This window comes from Tribolium castaneum, chromosome 4 (genome assembly GCF_031307605.1).
Source record: "Tribolium castaneum strain GA2 chromosome 4, icTriCast1.1, whole genome shotgun sequence".
Classification (NCBI taxonomy): Eukaryota; Metazoa; Arthropoda; class Insecta; order Coleoptera; family Tenebrionidae; genus Tribolium; species Tribolium castaneum.
The window spans coordinates 3193656-3214483 of NC_087397.1; the positions used below are offsets into that span (position 1 = coordinate 3193656).

The 20828-nt window shown below is 37.4% G+C and overlaps 8 protein-coding genes across 11 annotated transcripts; 5 read left to right on the forward strand and 3 right to left on the reverse strand.

The window, feature by feature from the left end:
- Positions 1-1666: 1666 nt before the first annotated feature.
- Positions 1667-2539, reverse strand: LOC103315230 (uncharacterized protein). Its single transcript, XM_064356244.1, has 5 exons — positions 2399-2539; positions 2285-2347; positions 2095-2225; positions 1935-2048; positions 1667-1884 (listed from the first exon to the last, which is right to left on the reverse strand). Exons 2-5 carry the CDS (start codon positions 2321-2323, stop codon positions 1728-1730), a joined length of 441 nt encoding a protein of 146 aa, XP_064212314.1. The 5' UTR covers positions 2324-2347; positions 2399-2539; the 3' UTR covers positions 1667-1727.
- Positions 2540-2773: 234 nt separating this feature from the next.
- Bcat (Branched chain amino acid transaminase) lies at positions 2774-5964 on the forward strand. Its single transcript, XM_968525.5, has 6 exons — positions 2774-3101; positions 3787-3927; positions 4241-4450; positions 4506-4736; positions 4901-5359; positions 5414-5964. Exons 1-6 carry the CDS (start codon positions 3078-3080, stop codon positions 5600-5602), a joined length of 1254 nt encoding a protein of 417 aa, XP_973618.1. The 5' UTR covers positions 2774-3077; the 3' UTR covers positions 5603-5964.
- An 817-nt stretch (positions 5965-6781) lies between these two features.
- Positions 6782-8184, forward strand: LOC662395 (uncharacterized protein). 2 transcript variants are annotated; one of them, XM_008203381.3, is made up of 3 exons: positions 6782-6856; positions 7091-7473; positions 7525-8184. In XM_008203381.3, exons 2-3 carry the CDS (start codon positions 7099-7101, stop codon positions 8035-8037), a joined length of 888 nt encoding a protein of 295 aa, XP_008201603.1. In that variant the 5' UTR covers positions 6782-6856; positions 7091-7098; the 3' UTR covers positions 8038-8184. The 2 variants fall into 2 exon arrangements, with proteins under 2 accessions (XP_008201603.1, XP_015840727.1); XM_015985241.2 differs by lacking the exon at positions 6782-6856 and having other exon boundaries at positions 6974-7473.
- A 12-nt stretch (positions 8185-8196) lies between these two features.
- Positions 8197-11046, forward strand: LOC103315228 (zinc finger protein 687a). Of its 2 annotated transcripts, none has more exons than XM_008203378.3 (4): positions 8197-8345; positions 8395-8446; positions 8822-8940; positions 8987-11046. In XM_008203378.3, exons 2-4 carry the CDS (start codon positions 8417-8419, stop codon positions 10992-10994), a joined length of 2157 nt encoding a protein of 718 aa, XP_008201600.1. In that variant the 5' UTR covers positions 8197-8345; positions 8395-8416; the 3' UTR covers positions 10995-11046. The 2 variants fall into 2 exon arrangements, with proteins under 2 accessions (XP_008201600.1, XP_008201601.1); XM_008203379.3 differs by having other exon boundaries at positions 8230-8340.
- A 359-nt stretch (positions 11047-11405) lies between these two features.
- Positions 11406-12201, forward strand: boca. The gene is made up of 3 exons (XM_968427.4): positions 11406-11641; positions 11693-11928; positions 11977-12201. Exons 1-3 carry the CDS (start codon positions 11492-11494, stop codon positions 12134-12136), a joined length of 546 nt encoding a protein of 181 aa, XP_973520.1. The 5' UTR covers positions 11406-11491; the 3' UTR covers positions 12137-12201.
- A 648-nt stretch (positions 12202-12849) lies between these two features.
- On the forward strand, positions 12850-14152 carry LOC662288 (uncharacterized). Its single transcript, XM_971326.4, has 5 exons — positions 12850-13081; positions 13133-13327; positions 13374-13512; positions 13564-13705; positions 13922-14152. Exons 1-5 carry the CDS (start codon positions 12941-12943, stop codon positions 14019-14021), a joined length of 717 nt encoding a protein of 238 aa, XP_976419.1. The 5' UTR covers positions 12850-12940; the 3' UTR covers positions 14022-14152.
- niki (nimA-like kinase) lies at positions 13955-16836 on the reverse strand. Of its 2 annotated transcripts, none has more exons than XM_064356072.1 (13): positions 16715-16836; positions 16514-16670; positions 16274-16465; positions 16086-16224; positions 15913-16041; positions 15702-15865; positions 15404-15655; positions 15225-15352; positions 15046-15178; positions 14650-14995; positions 14371-14603; positions 14174-14324; positions 13955-14127 (listed from the first exon to the last, which is right to left on the reverse strand). In XM_064356072.1, exons 1-13 carry the CDS (start codon positions 16788-16790, stop codon positions 14062-14064), a joined length of 2166 nt encoding a protein of 721 aa, XP_064212142.1. In that variant the 5' UTR covers positions 16791-16836; the 3' UTR covers positions 13955-14061. The 2 variants fall into 2 exon arrangements, with proteins under 2 accessions (XP_064212142.1, XP_064212141.1); XM_064356071.1 differs by having other exon boundaries at positions 15046-15181.
- Positions 16837-16991: 155 nt separating this feature from the next.
- On the reverse strand, positions 16992-19090 carry LOC662212 (ras-related protein Rab-8A). Its single transcript, XM_008203375.3, has 5 exons — positions 18934-19090; positions 18682-18881; positions 18545-18631; positions 18386-18499; positions 16992-18340 (listed from the first exon to the last, which is right to left on the reverse strand). Exons 1-5 carry the CDS (start codon positions 19055-19057, stop codon positions 18248-18250), a joined length of 618 nt encoding a protein of 205 aa, XP_008201597.1. The 5' UTR covers positions 19058-19090; the 3' UTR covers positions 16992-18247.
- Positions 19091-20828: the final 1738 nt, after the last annotated feature.

Sequence of the window (20828 nt, forward strand, 5' to 3'; positions counted from 1 at the left end):
AACGGCAAATTTTTTACGGACAATTATCCACGACCCTGCAAAGTGGCGTAAAAATTTGATTGTTTGAAAGTGAAAGCTGGGCTAAATTTGGACACTTTCAGCAATAAATAGTCGATTGTTTGGCATTGAATCAGTTCCCGAAAACTAAATATTTTGGCCAAAATACCAATTAACAAGGTTTCTTTAATTAGCACTTGCGAGAGCAAAGGTCGCGGGATTGTCTCATCTTTAATTAGCAAAATGTGCCAAATTTTCCACTTTTCATCAGCGATAATGACGCTGAGGGTTTGATAGTCTTGCTATATTTAGACTTAGGAGACGCCAGACCATTTCTTCGTCCTACTGTTTCACGAAGTGGGTGAACTTGCTGTGACGTAGTCAGAGGTCATGCCTACACACCTCTCATTATCAAACCTTACCATTTATAGTAATCCTAGTCGTGTGTTTTTATTTGGTAACTTTTGAATTTTCGTCACGTATGGTCACATCTGTTGGGCAAAGGGAGCCCAAACCGCACAATCACCTTCAAAGGGAGGGTAGATTTATGAGACTTGCTTCATTAGTCAATTCAGAATCAAACAAAAGTCATAAAAGGGGATCGAATTGCTTTTATGGGCTTGGGCTTTGCCGGAAGTGCGCGAGTCAATGATCTGATGGCTCTTTATCTGTCCCATTGTTAAAAGTACTTCCAGTGCCGTGTCTGTTTAGACAGCACTTAATTAAAATAAAACACGGCTACTTTATCTCAAGTTATGCAGCCTTTTCTTGTGGGAAAGACAAGAGGTCGAAAGTCAGTGAAAGTAAACTGAATTGTCTGCGATATTTAAGCTCTCTCGGTCGCGGTGCAAATATTTATGCAAAAATTCTTATTTCCGTTCGCGTGACGTCTACCAAGAGATCATAGACTTATTTTAGTATTGATTGGAATTCTTGTCGATTGCGTGATTTTAGTCTTATTATTTTTGTACCCTCATGCAAACATCGATTAGGCGTCGTTGGTTGTAGTGGCGTCTGGAACTTTGCTATTTTTGTTTTAACAGCCGGGGCGCTTTAAATAACTTTTGGATGCTAGACAGCTGCTTAAAAACCGACACCGGATGAAATTACAATGAGAGGAATGATACCCTTTCACCCACATTGAGCAAAATTAATAATTCAATCAGTGATTAAAGCAATTCATTGTTGCATTCCACTGGGCGTAAAAATTCTAATTAGTGTAATTAATTCAAAGACATGAGTTCAGATGCGTAATTCCATTAAGGCGTAATTACATAATTGCCGGAACAGCTTCCACTAATCGCAAGACAAACAATATGGCTTTTGGGACAGTTTTGCAAAAAATTGAAAACAATTAACCGTCAATTAACTAAATTTTACACCAAAGTAGTAAGACGTATTGTATTTTATGATCCCATAAAATTGCATAAGATTTTGAACTTCTTTTATTATAGGCAACCAAATATACACCGAACCATTACATAATAGAGTACAAGAAGCCACCAAATTTGAATTTAGTAACGGTACGAGTTATTTACGTCTCAAGAATACCTTTTTTTTGGAAATCGTATTTTCTTTAATTATGTAAACTAAAAAATGGTAACTGCAGCCGTCAAAATAAATTTTGCAAAAGAAGGGAAAGATGCATCATTTCAGAAAAACACTCGTATAATTTATTAATTTATTTATTTATTTACACAACGTTACAACAAAAAACAAATAATACACATTTAGAGATCAGGTTGTCTAATCCTTGACTCCCTATTCAAATTCTTGCAATGTTCCTTCAACAGCGTCATAATCTCATGTTGATACTCCTTTGGAGTCTCCTTTATCTCAGTGGCCCAATAATAAATATCCCAATCGTTTGAAGGACCATTTATAAGCCTAAAAATTCATTTTAGTCCTATTGTTTTTTCTTTAAGGCTTGTCTTTACTTGTCATACTGCTCCAACTGGCTTTCAGTAAAAGTGTTCAAATATTTAGCTACAAAAGTACTTAATAAGAGATCATTTTCGAGCATCCCTCTTTTACGAGACTGATACAAAAGCCTAAAATTTAACATAAAATAATGACACTAAAAGGTAAAACAGCCACCTGGCCCGCCTCTGTTCCAGAGGCTCATTGTCACGAACTTTAGGTGTGGGGATCTTAATATCGGGGCTGTCTGGAGGGTCAATTACTGTGGTGGCATTTCGATTTGCAAAAAAAAGTCGAAATGTGGGCCTCTGGAAACGAAATTTGTGGTTATGTCACACATGTCACAGTAAGGACTTCTAATGCTTACCAAGAAGCAATAATTGTTAACCAGTTTAAAGGAATTCATGACAGGGAGCTTAAAAAGAGTAACCTATCAAAGATTTTGATTAATTTGGGCAAAAAAAAAGCAAAAACTTCTCACCGGTTATGTCATCTGTCAAAGTTAAATGAATGACGTAACTTTGGCGCGAATTCAGAATTTAAATTTTTATTCAATCGACTGAATGGGTTGAATATTTTTAATTTTGATAGATGTAACTAGTTGTGTACACTCTTATTTTTATTTAATTTGCTCAAAAGCTAGATTTTCTTTTGGATTAGACGACGTAGAATCTGGATAACTCCTAATTAGTTGAGTCTCATCAGTTTTTGATACTGGTTTAAATCGCCCAGAAGGAAAGAATGCCTAATAATAACACCGATAACATAAAAGTTTTGTTAAGGTCATGATCTTTCATTATCATATTTCGACACGACAATAATGATTGACTTCAATGGTTCACCATCAATGTTTTTATTTTTACGAGAGTTCTTGTTCGAGATTCTTCTTGCGTCATCTGTAGCTCTATTATTATATTGCGAAAGATAAGACGTTAATTCTTTTCTCCTAAATTTACTCCCGTTTATAAAATAGCCGGCGATAAGTATTAATTTATGTATTTAATATTCATGCGTTCAAGCTTACAATACACCAGTTGAGCGACAAACTTCAAACTAACAATATTTCGATTTAACGCGAGCAGTATTCCCAACGTATTATTATTACAAATATCTCCAAGTGAGTGTTCGTTCGTGTTTTGTTGTGATTCTTAAGGAAGAAGATGTCAGTCATTACAAGCAAACAGGTATTTTTTCTTTTTTGTTTGTTTCCGAACAGTTTACTTCTGAGTCTTTAACAATAGGAAAATATTGGTTTTTCTTCTTATCAATACGTCTTGAAGTGAGAAACTGGACAAAGCTAGTTTTTGGTGATAAACTTTCAACTCAAAATTTGCCAAACAACAATGTTGCAATTGTTGAATTTCAACACACTTCTAGAAGCGATTTTTGCTAGAAATTTTTTGATCCATTTAGATATTTTTTATAAAAACTGACGCAACCGAATTGTTTTGTCTTAGAATGCAAGACAAAAACATCTTGTTATTGCGCTATGTTCACAACATGTTTGTTGCTCCAGCACTAATAAAAATGCTCAAAAAGTGCTGCTCCACGTGTAGGAAATTTGCGAATCTCCAAAATCGGTAATAGAATCGTCGGCCGAATAAATATTAAAAAGACGACTGAATTTTGATTAGGAAAATTGAAACAATAACTTCAGCAGGAAACAACGTCGAATTCACACCTTCGAAATGCATAAAAATCACAATAGAAATAAGGAGAGATTCATTTCGACTACTTTGTTTACCGAGTCATAAATTATTAATTTTGGTTAAAACAAGGTTAAAGCTGCAATTTTTAATTGAATAGAAACAAACATCGGCCGTGAATCAATTCATTGTTCCAGAGCAATTCAAAATGTATTTTTTCCAGTGCGCCTGCAAGTGGGTCCTCCAGCACCAACACAAGCTCAAGCAAGCCGCCAGAGCGTGCAGTCTGAAAGTAAAGGAAGTCCTAGGACTCGACGAACTCAAAACCTACGAGCAGTATAACGACTCCGAGTACACCTTTCGAGTAAGAGATAAATTGCGAAATAATATTAATTGGGGCTAATTACACCACACACTTTTTGGAGCGCCTATTTGTAATTTAAAACAGATTAACGAGGCAAATAATTAAGAGGCTATTATGGCGCTAATAGCGTTTATTAAATTCCTCAAATAACTGTTTTAATGACAGGGCTGGAAAAAATCGATTGTTTTTAGTGCGCCACCAGCAGGCCTAATTAAACTTATCGCTAATTATCAAATTAGAAATCGCGGAACTTTTACACTGAACTTGACCCCCAATGCACGCTTTATCTGGTTACCAACTCTTTTATCTTCAGCACAGAGATCTGACGACGAAATTGGCCGAACCGGACCAGCTCCGGGCCAAGCCCGACGTCTCCGAACTGAAATTCGGCCAAATTTTCTCCGACCACATGCTGAAAATCTTCTACCACAAGCAGCTAGGCGGGTGGCAAAAACCAGTGATTATCCCGTTCGAAAACATCTCGCTGCACCCCGCCGCCAAAGTGCTCCACTACGCCGTCGAGGTATTTTCTCGCGTTCCGGAGCCTGAGCCTTAACTGAACTTTGTCTTACTCACAGCTTTTTGAAGGTTTGAAAGCCTACAGAGGCGTGGACGGGAAAATCCGGGTCTTTCGACCGGACCTGAACATGCGGAGGATGAACTTGTCGGCCCAGAGGGCCGGCTTGCCCACCTTCGACGGCGAGGAGCTCACCAAGTGCATGAACCGGCTGATCCAAGTGGACCAGGAGTGGGTCCCGCACAGCGAGGGCTCCAGCCTTTACATAAGACCGACGCTAATCGGGATTGATGTGAGTCGGCAGTGGCCCAGTTACAATTGCAAAAACCTAAACACTTTTAATTGACTTTCCTGATTTAAATTTTAGATTTAGCTGATCCTTTCTGACCCGTAAGACAATTGCACAATCCGAAATAACGTCATAAATGATAAACTGTATAACGCGATTAATTTTAGGGCACTTTGGGGGTGGCCCAGTCCGAGTCGGCCCTCCTCTTCACCATCTTGTGCCCAGTGGGCAACTACTTCTCGGGGGGTTCCGAGTCGGTGTCCCTCCTGGCGGACCCCCAGTACACCAGGGCCTGGCCTGGAGGTGTGGGCGACCGCAAAATGGGCTCCAACTACGGGCCCACCATCCGGGTCCAGAGCACGGCCAACAGCAAGGGGCGACAGCAGGTGCTGTGGTTGTATGGGCCCGACCATCAAGTCACTGAGGTCGGAACCATGAACATTTTCATCTTTTATATCAACAACAATGGGGAAAAAGTGCTGGCGACGCCGCCCCTGAACGGCTTGATCCTCCCGGGGGTTACCCGAGCGTCGATCTTGCAAATGACGCAAGACTGGAAGGAGTTTAAGGTTGAAGAACGGATCCTCACCATGGACGAGGTGATAACGTTGCTACGCAGCGACAGGGTAAGATAACAAAAAAGTGAGGCGAGTTTTGTTAATTTGATTTTTGAAATTTAGTTGCTTGAAATGTTTGGGTCGGGGACGGCCTGTATAGTCAGTCCGATTGCTTCGATCGAGTATATGGGCGAGCTTTTGAACATACCGACCACCGAACACGACAAACCGGTCTATAAGCGGCTGAGGGAACAATTGTTTGCGATACAGTACGGACATGTTGAGCACCCGTGGGCCCGCGTTATAGAATAAGCGCTTTTTTAACCATTTGTGGTGAAAATCTCCAATGACTGTGTTATCAGAATAATTAGACTTACCTAAGTTCCTATACTATTTTTTATCGTGTGCACTTTACACTTGTAGGTAGGTTTAGGTATTTAAAGCTTATTTAAGCAATTTGTGATTTTTCCCAAAGTTGAAATGGAGGAAATATACAGGGTGTGTACACCTTGCGTTTTGTTTCATTTAGAGTAAATGGTTTGTTAAGTTGTCCACAAGGATGGTCACAATGACCTCAGTCAAGAGGTAACACTGTTAAGTCAGAGTAGGATAAGACGTTTGAAATATCTCTATTTATATGAAAAAATCTTATTATATTATATATTTATTATCTATTTTATTGCGGCACCTTTTTGCTCACTGTGTAAATTGTAGTTAGCAATAAATTTTTTGAAAAAATTTTTTTGTTTTTATTACAAACTAAAATACTCCTTCCTATACCTAATCCGCGGAGAGAATAAAAGCAGTAAAAACTGGAATAATAAAGTTTGACATAACGAATTAATTTTGCAGCGACAGTCCCGTTTACGCTTTATTACATAATTTAAAAGACAAAAATTCTCACAAATATTAAATCAATGAATAAGTAAAAAACAAATTTTATTTTATAACCAAATTTCTGGCTTTTCAAATATTCGGGTTTATCCAGCGACATTATTGAAAATTGTAGATCAAATCTGACTACACTGTAAGATTTTTCGTTTTTTAATTACCCTTGAAAATCGGAGTGTTTTACCTTAAAAAGTGCTGTGTGCTGAAGGAGCCCACTGCTTTTCAGTTTACCCTTGAAAATCGGGGTGTTTTACCTTAAAATGTGCTGTGTGCTATCGGGGCCTCTATAGTAGTACTGATAACAACCTGTAGAAAAAATTTGACTCTTTTATGCAAATTTTTTAAATAATTTAAATGGCTAATTAAATACGGTAATGGGCAAAAATTGAGGCTTTCAACTAAAAAGAGCATTAATTTTTCAATGTAGGTGCCATTAAAGTGAATTATAAAATAGCGGTAAAGCTTTGAGTTAATAAACACGATATTAAAAATGAAGAATTAAATTGCTTTATGAAATCTGTCCCTATCCCTTTGTTCGGAAAATTCCTGACTTCAGCACTAGGAGTTTGCAAAAAATGAAAACGCAAAACATTTGGAAATATAACAAAATTGAGTTTTAGATTTTTGCGTTTTATGGTGAAAAATGGCGGTTTCAAATATTACCAAATCTTACAGGTAAAAATTACCAAAAACAGTGTTTCAATAACTGCCATTTTTATAATACGATTTTCGGTTCCATAATAAATAATAATAATTCTACAATGGTTTTTATGAAAAAACGGGGAATAAATAAAAAAAAAAACAATCTTCAATAGACCATTTATCGCGCAATTAGGAAAAATCGTACTCTTCCAATCCCACCTCTGACCTTAAGGCCCTCCGGTTTATCTATTCTTTGTTTATTATCAGCCGCTGCGATGTATAATCCCCGGCTCTACACACTGTGCTCTAGTTCCCATCGTGAAAAAGCCCACGACCCATTACGAGAGCCACTCTTGGGTGCAAGCTCGAAAATGGCAGATTCAGCCTTGAATCCGGCACCTGATGACGACGACGAAACCGCCGAAACCACTACTCTGCAGTCCGTTGCACCAGGGGTCACTCCACCCACGAAAACAATGGACAGTCGCAAAAAACCTACATCACATCAAGCCGCATTCTCCACATTTTTCCAGCATTTAACAACAACAGCCCATGCCTGCATCCTCCTATACGTAATTCTAATAATTTATTTTTGTTTTTCTACAGATTTCCAGTTTTTTACGTGGCATCCTCTCCTCTTATCAGTGGGAGTGAGTATCATTACATAACCTAGCTTTCGATGCGTCATTGTTTCGTTTCAGTGGATGTTTCTAATGACTGAGGCGATTTTGTCGCTTTCGAAAGACAACCTGTTCACGGGGACGCTACCGAAAGGTGTCAGAGTGCGCCTGCATTGGATTTTCCAAAGCATAGCTTGTGTCTTAATAACTATAGGCTTTGTGGTGGTTTATGTCAATAAGGATTACTTGAATAAGCAGCACTTTAAGACATGGCATGGGCTGCTGGGGCTCATTGGGATTGTTTTTTGTATTCCGAGTTGTCTCAACGGTGTAGCCGCGCTCTACCACGGCAGTTTGAGACAACTAGTTAGGCCTAAGATCGTTAAATTCGTGCATATTTTAACCGGTATTGTTAGTTTTGGTTTCGGGGGCGCTGCACTGATTTTGAGTGTTTACACCAAATGGTTTGAGAGACATTCCAGTGGGAACATTGTTACTTTTCTGTTAGGCCTAGCCTTCGTTTCCGTAGCCGTGATGTGGACTCTTGTACGACCTGTGATAACTTGCTGTAGACAGTTGAGGCATCTAATGTAACCGTTTACAGTTTCCTATAATTATTAAGCAAAGAAACGATATTTTTCTACTGTATTTACAAAACCGAACCAATATTGTGTGATACGTTTATGTAACTTAACTATTGTACTTATACAATTATTTTTAATAAAAAGTATTGACACAGTTGCTGCATGACCTTGCTTTTGCGATTAGAGCGCCCTCTGGGCTACACCTACCGCGATCTAGGGTCAGTGCGCTACCCAGACCGGCAACTGTCATCGCTGATGCTCATCTCTACCACAAAAAAGAAACTCAAAAGATCAGTTTTTAACCGAATTGCGAGTTTGGTAACCGATTTTAACTAATTCACACGGAATTATAACCGTTTTGTTTCAGTTACCCGTCAGGAAACTCCACCATGTTGTCTGCCAACAGTAGTGTGTCTTGGGTAAGGTGAACAGCGGAACCGGAAATAGCCTAAATTCAGGATTTTAATTGCAAAAATGATACGATAATGAGCTGATAAGCGGGTGTAATTTTACAATCACATACAAAAATTAAATGTAATAGTTGTAGAGCGTCAGGTTGCGGGTCACGTGACCCGTAGACAGCGGGCAGGGCACACTTAATTAAAGTGGAAATATGTGTTTTTTATTAGTTTATGGGTGACTATCATGACAAGTTTTAAGGCTGTAAAGAGCTTTATTTGTTCTAGCACAATAAAGTAGAATGTCGTCTGCTCCTATGAGCAACCACTTATCAGTAGCAACGAAAATTATATATTTATATATTATTCTTTTGTACTTATACTGCTTACTTTTAGACTAAAAAACATTCTCTCCTCTCAAAGTGGAACATCCTCTTTGACAAATCGCCGGAATGGATCTCCTTCAAGCCTCAAATGGGTTTGAAGGTCTACCCGTGCTACTCGTGCAAGAACATGTAAAACTCTCTTATCTTGTTCCCTTTTTTTACCCTGTTTTTGCAGGTTTTCGTCCAAACTAACGTTCCAAGACCACATTAACCGGCGTGTGGTGATTATCAAATACAAATGTATAGAATGCACAAATACGTTCACATTTTACAACCGCTGTTCTCTCATTCTCCACGCGCGTAAACACTTCAGTCTCAGCGAAGGAAAAATAAATTTAGCCAATGTTGATATTTTTCTCCTGCCGGTGGACCTGGCAGGGTTTGCGCGACACGAAAGCATCCCGTTTTTGTACGACGAGGAGGAAGAGTACCCAAGTGACAATTCTTACATCAACTGCCAGTTTTACACACCTGATGATGCGGATAAGGGCAAACAAATGGTCACATTTCGGCCGTTTAATCTCGTTTTTCACTACGCCGAAGGGTCGAATAACGTGCTCTTAGTCATCAAACAACTCAGTCTTAATATTCCACTGTGCGAGTTCGTGCCTCAAAACCACGACAAACCAGCGAAACCAGCGACTAATGGGCATCTCGAACCTGAGATAAAGCAAGAAGTGGAGGAGGACTTCACCCTACCGGTGATTTCCAAAATTGAGTCGCTCCCGCAGTGTAGTGAGTGTAACACGACGATTGAGGGCCCTCTTGTGAGCCACTTCCAAGGGGCGAATAAGCCTCTGGATGAGTCGTTGTGTTGCTACATTTGCAAATACGTGGCCCCCACGAAGTGTTCGCTCAAAGCGCACGTAAGGACTCATGAGAATATAGCTCCTCATGTATGTCCCGAGTGTGGTAAACTATTCAACAGTTGGACACTTCTCGATAAACACATGGAGGAGGTTTGCTTCCATTTGAGCAAGCAAGTACGGTTCAGATGCCCGGCCTTGAAGTGTGGCAAACTTTTCGTTATGCCCAACACTTATGCCTCGCATTTTGCCAACCACTTCCAATCGATTCTCAGGTGTAGCGACTGCAGCTCGAATTTTTTCACCGAGTCGGACTTTACCGACCACGCGAAAAACCACGAGAGTTGCACTTCGTTCAAAACTTTCAATTGCACGGTTTGTAAGAATTCGCCGACTCTAGGCGAAGAGAAAACAACCGAACATGTCAACTGGCATTTGAGGGACCGGGAGACTTGTGTTTACATTTTCACCTGTCGCTCGTGTCGCAGTTATTTCCGCTCGACCACCACTTACTCCGTACATAAACAAAGGTGTTTGAAAAATGAGAAAACGCCCAATATTGTCACAGCCAGTTGCCAGTTTTGCAGCCAAAAAATACAATACAAGGAGAAAGACTCGCTCAAGGTGTGCACCAGTTGCAAACAAATCAACCACCTTCGGGGAACCCCCGGGAAAAGCAGCGACGAGAAGAAGTCCACTTGTATGTTGTGTAAGGAAGACTTGCTTCCCGAAAATCTCAATTCGCACATGAAACTGTGCAAATATAACAACCCGATTGTCACGATACACGCAATCAATAACGAATCGAAAGACTCCGATGAGACTAGTTCGAGCGAACCGTCGAATCTTGACTCGAGTAACGACTCTCTCAAAACTGAGGAAACCCCCAGGAGTAAAAAAAGGAAACGTTCGTCAAACTCCTCGACCCCTAAGAGCAAAAAACCGGCCGAAGAGAACGACCTCCAAGCCGAAAAACCGATCTCGTTTGACGGAACGTACTATTGCAAACTATGCGATTATAAAAACACCGAAAGGTCCGAATTTCACAATCATGTGAAAACGCACCGTGACATCTCGACGGCGTATCAGTGTATGGAGTGTGGGGAATGTTTCGTTGTCCGACCTTCGTTAGTCAAACATTTGGCACATTTCCACCAAGTGACGGATTCCGAGCAGTATTTTGCCGAGAACAGTTGTTACGATAAGTGCGCGATTGAAGAACTTGAGAATAATTTGAAACTGGTTCCGGGGGAACATAAAGGCCCGGTTAAGGAGAATCAGTGTTCGGTTTGCTTGGAAGAGTTTGAGGACGGGCTGGCTTTAAGCAAACATTTTCGCATTCATGGGATGGCGTTCCTTATGAAGAAAACTAAATAGTCGCATATGTGCTTGTTATTTCACTAATAAATTCGTTTTGTACATTGTTTTATTATCGTCGCTTCGTTCCAACAAAAAAGACTAATGATTTAAGCTTTTTCCTGTTTAAATGACATTGCATCAAACACCTTGCGCTCAAAAAAACATTATGATAAATATTTTAGTATAGTTTATGAAAAATATTTGATATGAAGGTCTAGGAATTCGTGAGAATAATTTTGCAGAGCCTGAGCCTCAAAATTCCAGTCAATTTATCATTACGATCTTGATTGGAAAATTTGGACAAACACCCCCTTAAAAATGTGTTTTTGAGGTGTTATGATACGAAACCAGATTTTTGATTCTTATTTGAATGGTTATTTTCTTAGTGTTGGAGAACTTGTTAAATGTGGCGCCAAATTACAAAAACCGGCTATTATCGTGTTGTCGAACTCGGAAAAGCCTCCGATTTTGTTGTAGGTTATGATTGATCCAAGTTTTTATATCATCAAGTAAAAATGAGAATAATAATCGTTTTCTTTTCGCTGGTTTTGGTAAATGTTTCAATCGCGAAAAAATTCAAAGAGAATGAGAAACCAGAGTGGGCTAAGAAGGATATTAGGGACTATACCGAAGCCGACATGGAACGTTTATTGGAACAGTGGGAAGTAAGTGGAATTATCGAAAATGTTGAGAGAAAGTGATCGTTTTATTGTTAGGAAGATGACGAGCCATTGGAAGAAGATGAATTGCCTGAACATTTACGTCCATTGCCGAAATTAGACATGTCCCAGCTGGACCCCAATAACCCTCAAAGCCTGCTTGAAGCGTCAAAAAAAGGGAGAACTTTAATGACTTTTGTTAGCGTTTCTGGGAATCCCACACGGGAAGAAACTGAAGAACTTACAAAATTGTGGCAAACTAGTCTTTGGAACAATCACATTCAAGCAGAAAGGTTTTATCAAGCTTCATTTTTAACAAGCAACGAGATTTTGTGTTGTAGGTATTTAGTAGACGACGACAGGGCGATTTTTTTGTTTAAAGATGGGTCACAAGCTTGGACTGCGAAGGAGTACCTTGTGAAACAAGAACGGTGCAAGGGGGTTACTATCGAAGGGAAAGAGTATCCAGGGGAATTCGCAAATGTTAAAGAAGAATTATAACGTAAAATAAACCTTTATTAATATATTTTTGTTACATTTTTTTAAATAAATATTTGAGGAAAGAATGTGTTTAATCAGCCTTTAAAGTCTCATTTTCAGTAGCAACTTGTTTCTGTAACTCTCGCACAACTGTGGCTAGTACTTCTGGGTTAACACCTGCCTCACAGAGTCTTACACAAATAGATAAAGCTTCAGGATCTAGTCCAGTACATAACAAATTTGATAATTCCATTAACGCCTGGAATGTTTCTTTAGCGTCTTTGACTCGTGTTTCGTTGCTTTCAGACATCTGAAACAGCACAGATGATGATGCTACAAAGTATAAAATCGGCTAAAGTACCTCCAAAATTCAAAAACTAACTTATTTTTAAGGTTATAATAATTTAAACGCACTATCACAAAGCTTCAATTTTGTAAGTGTATGTTTACTTGCGCCTACTCCAAAATATCGGTGAAGATAGCACCAAAAATTGTGCTTGCACCATGAATATTACAGTCGACCAGACAATCGCTGGTCGACATTTTTGGTTTTTTACCCCAAATTTTTTTAAATAAAGTGAAAAACTGAAAAAAAGCAAAACGCTAATCGCAAAAAGTTTTATCAAATATGGCACTTAAAAGAGGGAAAATGTTGTTAATGCTGAAAGAATTTGTTATTTACCACAAATTGCCTCTCATTTTTTTAAAATATTAAGTACGGTAGATATACGGTACTACGGTAGATCAAAAACTCATATAGGAGGTGACATAAAAAAGTGGGGCTAAGGTGTACTAAAAGTAAATAAATAAAAAGTACAAAAAACGATGTGGAAGACGTTTCAGCATGGGGAGAATTTATACATGATTAAAATCGTGCAAGACGACAACCTGAGACTTGTCGTGACTGATTTTCAAAATATCTGGGTTCAAGATGTCTCCAGAGACGAACTTCTGCAACAATTTCAAGTAGGGAGTGGACTAGTTTAGGATAATCTAATGTTCTTGTTTAAATTTCAGGAAGCTAACCCTCTGTTTGATATTAAAATAGAAGAGGTTGGGTCTGAAGTTATAGAGGCTATAAACAGCATTTCTGATTGCACTAATGTTGAAATGGTGGAGAGTGATGAGGGGCTAAAGCTGATCCTAAACACCATAAAGTCTGAATATAAAATACGGTTCAAGTTTAACTTACTTAAGTCACCATCAGAAACTGTACTTTCGTTGATTGGTGCCAATTGAAATTAATTGAGTTTTTCAGTTTTTAAAAGAAATTACAGTGCCCTTAATTCAGACAGTGAAACACTTGGAAGAACGTCAGAGCATGTTAATTAATTTACTTCATAAAAAAGATAGAGAACTGGAAGAATATAAACTTGAGAAAGGTTTAATTTCCAGAGGTAAGCTCTAAAGAACGTAAAAACATAAATCACTGAATAAATTTGATTTAGACGACTTAATTACTGAAAAATTCGATGTAGAAAAGCTGAGTTCTATCGATGATAAATTAATGATGAACGTTTTTGGACAAAATGAGACGTTTTGGAACTGTTTTGTGGGTCAACATGGCAACATAGAAGCCAACATTGAAGAGTAAGTACTAAATTTAATTTAAAAATTACTCCAAAAGCTTAGTTTTGTCACTAAAATACTTCTGTAAAATGCACTCAGTTCGCAATTTTAAAAAATTGGATATTTAAGACGCGGTATCGATCTAAAGTTAAGTGGCTAAGAAAAGCGGCCATTTTCGTTGGTTCATAGAAAAATATAGTGTGTAACCATTACTAGTAAAATTGTTTTTAATTTCAGTGTGAAGCAGGATCCTTGGAATCATATAAAACGTAAAAGAAAAGTTTATTCCTCAAAAACCGTCACCAAAAAGGGTAAAGGCATTAACTACGACAATTAATTTATTAACAACTGTATATGCTGTACTTTTTACTGAAATATTAAACCATGTTTGGCAAACTTGTTAGCGTAGTGGGCGCAGCTGTAGTACCTCCAATTTGTGACATCTAACAATATATTTTTTTAAGAATTTTTTCTGTAAGTGATACTTACTGTGTCTTTATTAATATCTCTATCAGTGAACTGTTTGACAGGCGGAGGCGTGGTAGTGTGTGCTAGCACGTACAAATTACCCGCTTTGATTTTTATTTCACCCACATAAATAACATTCCCTGTTTTAATATTACTTGGAGACGCATAAAACCTACAAAATATTTTACCCTTTTTGTTGTTTAATTTTTTGTTATTACGCCAATATGGAGCGCGGAATTTTCGCACATTGTGAGTCAAACTGATCCAAACTCTCTTCAATCCCAAAATCTTTAATTATCATCGTGTCTTCGCCTCGATTTTTGGACAAAGGCAGAACAGAGTTGCTGTTTTTGTGCGGCATGTTTTTATACGTTTTGTACGAAGAACCCCAAAACCAAACAACATTTCGATTATCGGCCGCCACAGTAAAGTTCAAACCGCACGCGATCATCTAAAATAGTGATTTAAAAAATTAACTTTAATCAAACAAAACCTACTGTAATTTTATTTCGTAATTTAATTGTTTGTGGCTGGGGGTAGTTAATGAAATTTCCTTTTCCTAACTGCCCTTCGGAATTTCGCCCCAAGGCAATTAGGACCCCGTTTTCCGTTAGCATCATCGTGTGGTTTAAACCAATGGAGACGAATTTAATTTTTTCTCTGATCGGCACAGGAGTGAATAAATAAATTTTTTCCTGATCTGCGACTCCAAGTTTGCGGTAATTGTTCAATCCACTCACTAGAACTTGGCCGTTGATTGTTAATAAAACAGTTTCGTTTTCCCCGCAAAATATGTCTTTTATCTTCGTCAAATTGAGAAGTTTTATAGCCAGAGGAGAACATCTGGGAAATAATGACTCAGATTGTGGTACAAAATGCGAAGTTTTTTGCACCTGTATTGCATGTGGCCTTGGCCAAGTTGGCCGTTTTTTGAGGAGCCCCAGGTGAACACTCTGCCCTCGGTTGATAGCGCAACCACGTGTTCGTCACCGCAGGATATTTTGGCGATCTTTTCGTGCATTAGTGCTTCTGAAAGTCTTTTTCAAAATTTAAATTTAAATTATTGTGTTACCTATTATTGTGGGACTTTGCACCGAATCCCAATTACCATGGCCCAAGCACCCTTGCTGTGCGTCCCCACAACTAAACACAACCCCTTCGGCATTCAAAAAAAGACTAAAGTTTCGTCCTGCCGCGCATCTAAAAAATGCTTTCGTTCTGGAAACATTTTTAAAGTTCTGGCGCAACTACCGAATAATTTTTTCGTGCTGCAAGGATTTTACTATTGTGGCGAATGTTTGTTTCTGCGTATTGTTTATCCCAAGCTGGCCGAAATCATTTTCGCCCCAAGTGTGCACACAGTGATCGATCGTAACAACAATACTGTGACTATAGCCGATCGAGAAATCTATGATTGTTTTGTGGGGCAACTCCTGGGGGATTATTTGTTGGTCGTCGCCGAAATTGTTGATTTTGTAGAGGATCGAGCGTTCTCGTGAAACACTTTCACAAAACGTGAAACAGGGATTTTTGGGAAAACTATTCTCACCTTATTTTGGCGCTTTGTGCTTCAAATTTTTTCGCTGTTTTTGGTACAATCGTATCGTGGATGTATTTCGCTGAGGGTCTCGCAACTGGGTCTCTTTGCAGAATCGAGTGGACGAGTTGCGACAACTCGTCCGAATATATTTCAGGAATGTTGGAATATTCGCACTGAAATTATAATTTTTCCTTGAGGGTTTAAACTGTTGTGGTTGTACCGCTGTGATTTTTTGGACGAGGACTGGTAAAGTCATCGCTTCGAACGGTTTCCTCAAACATGCGAGCTCGTACAGAATGCAGCCGATTGCCCAAATGTCGGACTTTTCGTTATAGTCAGACCCTTCGCACTTAAATTTTAATTTTATGTGTGTGGTTGAAAAACACGAGTTACCATTTCGGGACTGAGGTAGTAAGGGGTGCCGACGACAGTTTGCGCTTGTGATCGGGTATTGAGCATTTTAGAAATGCCAAAATCGCCCACTTTTACGTTACCGTTCATGTTCAAAAATATGTTTGCCGATTTCAAGTCTCTAACGATTTTACAATTAGTGAGCCATTTTGCGATGAGTTTTTGCAAACCTGTGTAAAATTTTGTTCGTGTGCATGTAGCTAATAGCGGCACTGATTTGTGACAGAATGTTTAGGATGCTTTTCTCGGTGAAAATCTCATTTTTGTGTTTCTTTGCGTTAATGAGCTGCGCCAAGTTACCACCATCGGCGTATTCCATTATTATGACTAACGAACCTTCCTTTTGAAAACTCCCAAGATATCTGAATTTATTTAAACAGTGTTTGTGCTTTCGAAACTTTTTCTCTTACTTGATAATATTGGGATGATTCAAGTTTGATAAAATCTCAACTTCGTTCAAGGCTGATTTTTTTTCCGAATTGTCCATATCCATCAGGAAAACCTCTTTCATGACGACCTGTTTCCCATCATTTAAACGTCGATACAGTGTCGCGGTACCAAAAGCTCCTAAACAATTCATTAAACCGCGCACAATGCATTATTTACAGTACCTTGCCCTACAGTCTTGAGTTTTTCGTAATCTTCGAAAAACTTGTTGCTGTTCATTTTTACGTAGTTCAAGTGCATAAATCGGTAATATTGTGTACATTAGTGCGTCTCATGGAAACAATTATGGATCTTGTGAATAATTAATTGATCGAAACGTGTTTTATTTCGTAATTTCTGACAGATTGGGCGCCAAAATTGTATTTTTTTTTAACACTGACTGGTTTCGTAGGAAATGCCGATTACGAGGGAGACGGATTATAGAGAAAATTAAAAAAAGAGTTGTAGCTTTGACATTTATTTTCATACATTAATTGCCCTTGCTATACATGAATTTGTATCACAATATTTTTAAATGCTAATTGCGCAATTCAGTATGGTCCCAGCAAGCAATATTTGTAACTAATTTTTATACATTCGATGTGCCTAACTCATAATGCACCGATAGAATTTTGTGATTTGTATTTAAAGCACTTTGGAGATCAACTAGAAGAAACATGCTACTTAAAATCGCTTCAGCAATGTGCATATCGAAGAGTAGAAGCTACTAACGCATATTTTCATAGCTACAAACTTCGCAACTATGCATATTACCGAGTAACTTGCACAAAAAGCTCCAGAATCATTTAACATAATATAACAAGGTGGGTTTGTAACAAACTCGTAACAAACACACTGAGTACTTATATATTTTCTCTTTGGATGTGATTTTTTCGGATTTTTTACCCTTTCTGTAAAATCAAAAATAATTAATTAAAAAAAAATAAAACTGAAAGCTTCCTGATTATTTTTAAAGCTGTATTACTATCCATTTTTTTTTCAAAATCAACTTATTTTTTACACTTTTGGTCCACTCACTCATATACTCATATTTCTGGAACAATTTGTGCAGAATGTTTTAACAATTAATGTTTAGCTTTCTTATGTTAAGCAGTATCAGTCTTACTAAAAAAATTAATCGAGTATTTCGTCCGTTTCAAAAAAATTGTTGATTAATTTTCCAGGAAAAATATACGCAGGAATAGTGACTTAACATTCATTGTGCGCTTTCTAATAAACTACTGTTCTCAAAAAAATTACCAGAGCTAATTAAATAACAGCAGATTATTGCTTTGTCTGAATCTTAAATAAAAAACCAAAAAAGTTTATCAATCGGCAGGTTGGTGTAAATAGGGAGCATTGCTATTCGCACTGATGCTATCAAATAAATATTTGATAATTATCTGGAAGAATCCGAACAATGAATGATATTTTTCTCGACCGAAAACATCCAACACTTAAAAATCTAATTAAGTGTAATTAGATACATTCTAAATTTTTCTAACAAAAATGTTTGAATAAAATTTGGAAACGTGCCATTTTACGTTTGAAGCACAGTTTGCGTCAAGCAGTCCCAATTTCAATAACATTTATTATATCCTAAACAATTTAACAGTTTTTGAGCGTGTCGTGTTACGTACATCTTTTTAAGCTACAGTTACCACATACTTATTTGATAGCTCGTTAGAAAACTATTGACAGTGATTGCAGTCTTTAATTTAACATGCTGAACATGCACGAATTTGAAGCTCTGTTTTGGGTTTAAGAAGATCAGAATTATCTTCTTTGATTGGTTCGTTTAAAGCATATCCCTGCAAGAGTGTGTTAAAACTGGGGAAACCCTCGTAATGACTCACTTTTTGTTCCCGTTTCTCACGAATTTTCCTAGCTAGAGTCATGAAGGACGCTTCAATGTTGACATTGTCCTTGCAGGAAACCTCAAAATGAGTTAAATCGAAATGTTCCGCAATCTGGAAGAGATGATTGATTTGCGTTGTTTGCCAGTTGGTGTTTACCTTTTGTCCACTTTCAGCGTCGACAATTCTATCCGCTGATTCACATTTATTTCCAGCCAATACTGTGATTACATGAGGGGAAGCGTTCTACAATAATAAACTAAAACTGGAAATTAAAAAAAAATAAAATGCGGCACCTCTTCGATATTTTGGAGCCAATATGTTATATGATTGAAGGATTCTAAGTTAGTGACGTCATATAAAAGTAAAATTCCCATCGCGCCCCTATAATAGGCGGTAGTGAGGGTTCGAAACCTTTCCTGACCGGCTGTATCCCAAATTTGTAATTTAATCGGGACGCCATCCAGGTTTACAATTTTTTGCTTAAAATCTATACCTGGAATGTGTTTAATTATTTAATGACCTATTCACAATCAACTGGTAATTACCTATGGTCGATATGTATGTATCATAATACCTTTCATCACAGAAACGATGCACTATACATGTTTTACCAACATTCGAGTCGCCTAAAACTAAGATTTTATAAGTAGCCGCGAAATCTAGCGCCATTTTTTAATATCGATTACATATTGCTATATCTACACCTGATGCGCAACAATTGATTTTTAATCAAACGCCACGCAAGCGCAATTTTCGCCCCTGTCTGAAAATATTGTTAATTAAATATTATTATTGAAAACATTTTCAGAAGCTTCAATTTTGAATAAAACAAATACCATGTGCCGAGAATTTCTGTTCATAGTTGGCTGTAATTTAATTAAGTTGACATCACTGAACTATGTAGTGACTTGACCAGACTTAACTTAATTTCTATGACGTCTCATAGGCACTTTTATTACAATGGGTTAGTTACCTAAAGCCAAACTAACAGTATTTTGCTCGTTTTTTTTTGATCGCTTTAAAGATCAGATCAGGTTTTTTATGACTTGACTTCAAATAACTGAATTGTTAGCTTAACATCACTTATCAAAACTTGGATTTTTTTCCGGATTGATTTATCGATAGATAGGTGAAATGACTAATATACTTAAAATTTGGTGCGTGATTTCTTCAAGTATCTGGTGACTAATTTCTAGCGTTGCAACAATCAAAATTGAAAGACGCGCCTGAAGCTACACAAAAATCTCGCCAATCGCATGCGGGGTGAAAGCAGCAACCAATCAAATCAGTGGTATGTGTGTGTTGACAATTTGTGTTGTGCCAGGTATCCCGAACTGATATAGCCAAATCGAGCCCTCACTGAAATAGGTTTTACTGATGAAGCGGATAGATGGCCTTAGTGTTTTACGGGAAAAAGAAATCCTATTGGCGGATTTAAAATTTCATATTATTGAAGAAAAACGTGGTACCGATGCGCGGCTGACAAGTAAAAATTTCACAAACGTCAACAAAATTTGAGTTTTATGAAATTATTGGTTTGTGAAATAAATAAATACGACACAGCAATTAAATACACCTACCTTCATATCGCTTCCACGTTGGCTACCATTTGTAGCATTAAAAAAAATAATAATAAAAATGAAACCAAAAAAAATGTTTATTTGCATTAAATTTTGAGCAAGCCACTTTCATTCATTGAAATTAAAGACAAAATTACGTGGCAGTAAATTATTTGAGTGTTTTATTTTATTTATAGTTACTGTATTTAAAATGTGTTACTCAAAATATCACTTTTCAACACCGCATTTAAAGATTTTAATTGCATTTAAGTTTTATGAAATTATTGGTTTGTGAAATAAATAAATACGACACAGCAATAAAATACACCTACCTTCATATCGCTTCCACGTTGGCTACCGTTTGTAGCATTAAAAAAATAATAATAAAAATGAAACCAAAAAAATGTTTATTTGCATTAAATTTTGAGCAAGCCACTTTCATTCATTGAAATTAAAGACAAAATTATTACGTGGCAATAAATAATTTGAGTGTTTTATTTTATTTATAGTTACTGTATTTAAAATGTGTCACTCAAAATATCACTTTTCAACATCGCATTTAAAGATTTTAATTGCATTTAAGTTTTATGAAATTATTGGTTTGTGAAATAAATAAATACACAGCACACAGCAATAAAATACACCTACCTTCATATCGCTTCCACGTTGGCTACCGTTTGTAGCATAAAAAAAAATTAAAAACAACACCAATAAAAAATCTTTATTTGCATGAAAACTACAACAAGCGACATAATTTTACGGCTGTAAAAAACAATCAACAATGTTATATTTAAGGATTGCTCTAATTGGTCAAATTAGTCAGTAACTAATTTGTCCGGCAAGAACCACGTGGAGGTTTAGAGCATTCTTGCCAGGAAAAA

What these genes read in the sequence shown, in the direction of transcription:
- LOC103315230 (XM_064356244.1), bottom strand. Translation starts at nt 2,323, where the DNA reads ATGAATTCCTTTAAACTGGTTAACAATTATTGCTTCTTG. An exon ending in CTGGAACAGAGGCGGGCCAG is followed by an intron (nt 2,049 to 2,094) that starts GTGGCTGTTTTA and finishes GTTAAATTTTAG; the next exon opens with GCTTTTGTATCAGTCTCGTA. An exon ending in CAGTTGGAGCAGTATGACAA is followed by an intron (nt 1,885 to 1,934) that starts GTAAAGACAAGC and finishes ATGAATTTTTAG; the next exon opens with GCTTATAAATGGTCCTTCAA.
- Bcat (XM_968525.5), top strand. Translation starts at nt 3,078, where the DNA reads ATGTCAGTCATTACAAGCAAACAG. An exon ending in CAGTCATTACAAGCAAACAG is followed by an intron (nt 3,102 to 3,786) that starts GTATTTTTTCTT and finishes TATTTTTTCCAG; the next exon opens with TGCGCCTGCAAGTGGGTCCT. An exon ending in ACTCCGAGTACACCTTTCGA is followed by an intron (nt 3,928 to 4,240) that starts GTAAGAGATAAA and finishes TTTTATCTTCAG; the next exon opens with CACAGAGATCTGACGACGAA.
- LOC662395 (XM_008203381.3), top strand. Translation starts at nt 7,099, where the DNA reads ATGTATAATCCCCGGCTCTACACACTGTGCTCTAGTTCCCATCGTGAA. An exon ending in CTCTCCTCTTATCAGTGGGA is followed by an intron (nt 7,474 to 7,524) that starts GTGAGTATCATT and finishes GTTTCGTTTCAG; the next exon opens with TGGATGTTTCTAATGACTGA.
- LOC103315228 (XM_008203378.3), top strand. Translation starts at nt 8,417, where the DNA reads ATGTTGTCTGCCAACAGTAGTGTGTCTTGG. An exon ending in CCAACAGTAGTGTGTCTTGG is followed by an intron (nt 8,447 to 8,821) that starts GTAAGGTGAACA and finishes GCTTACTTTTAG; the next exon opens with ACTAAAAAACATTCTCTCCT. An exon ending in TGCTACTCGTGCAAGAACAT is followed by an intron (nt 8,941 to 8,986) that starts GTAAAACTCTCT and finishes CTGTTTTTGCAG; the next exon opens with GTTTTCGTCCAAACTAACGT.
- boca (XM_968427.4), top strand. Translation starts at nt 11,492, where the DNA reads ATGAGAATAATAATCGTTTTCTTTTCGCTGGTTTTGGTAAATGTTTCA. An exon ending in GTTTATTGGAACAGTGGGAA is followed by an intron (nt 11,642 to 11,692) that starts GTAAGTGGAATT and finishes TTTTATTGTTAG; the next exon opens with GAAGATGACGAGCCATTGGA. An exon ending in AATCACATTCAAGCAGAAAG is followed by an intron (nt 11,929 to 11,976) that starts GTTTTATCAAGC and finishes TTTGTGTTGTAG; the next exon opens with GTATTTAGTAGACGACGACA.
- LOC662288 (XM_971326.4), top strand. Translation starts at nt 12,941, where the DNA reads ATGTGGAAGACGTTTCAGCATGGGGAGAATTTATACATGATTAAAATC. An exon ending in TTAAGTCACCATCAGAAACT is followed by an intron (nt 13,328 to 13,373) that starts GTACTTTCGTTG and finishes TGAGTTTTTCAG; the next exon opens with TTTTTAAAAGAAATTACAGT. An exon ending in GAAAGGTTTAATTTCCAGAG is followed by an intron (nt 13,513 to 13,563) that starts GTAAGCTCTAAA and finishes AATTTGATTTAG; the next exon opens with ACGACTTAATTACTGAAAAA.
- niki (XM_064356071.1), bottom strand. Translation starts at nt 16,790, where the DNA reads ATGCACTTGAACTACGTAAAAATGAACAGCAACAAGTTTTTCGAAGAT. An exon ending in ACGAACAAAATTTTACACAG is followed by an intron (nt 16,225 to 16,273) that starts GTTTGCAAAAAC and finishes TAAAATCGTTAG; the next exon opens with AGACTTGAAATCGGCAAACA. An exon ending in TCGTCCAAAAAATCACAGCG is followed by an intron (nt 15,866 to 15,912) that starts GTACAACCACAA and finishes TTATAATTTCAG; the next exon opens with TGCGAATATTCCAACATTCC.
- LOC662212 (XM_008203375.3), bottom strand. Translation starts at nt 19,057, where the DNA reads ATGGCGCTAGATTTCGCGGCTACTTATAAAATCTTAGTTTTAGGCGAC. An exon ending in ACGCTGAAAGTGGACAAAAG is followed by an intron (nt 18,500 to 18,544) that starts GTAAACACCAAC and finishes CATCTCTTCCAG; the next exon opens with ATTGCGGAACATTTCGATTT. An exon ending in GTGAGAAACGGGAACAAAAA is followed by an intron (nt 18,341 to 18,385) that starts GTGAGTCATTAC and finishes ACACTCTTGCAG; the next exon opens with GGATATGCTTTAAACGAACC.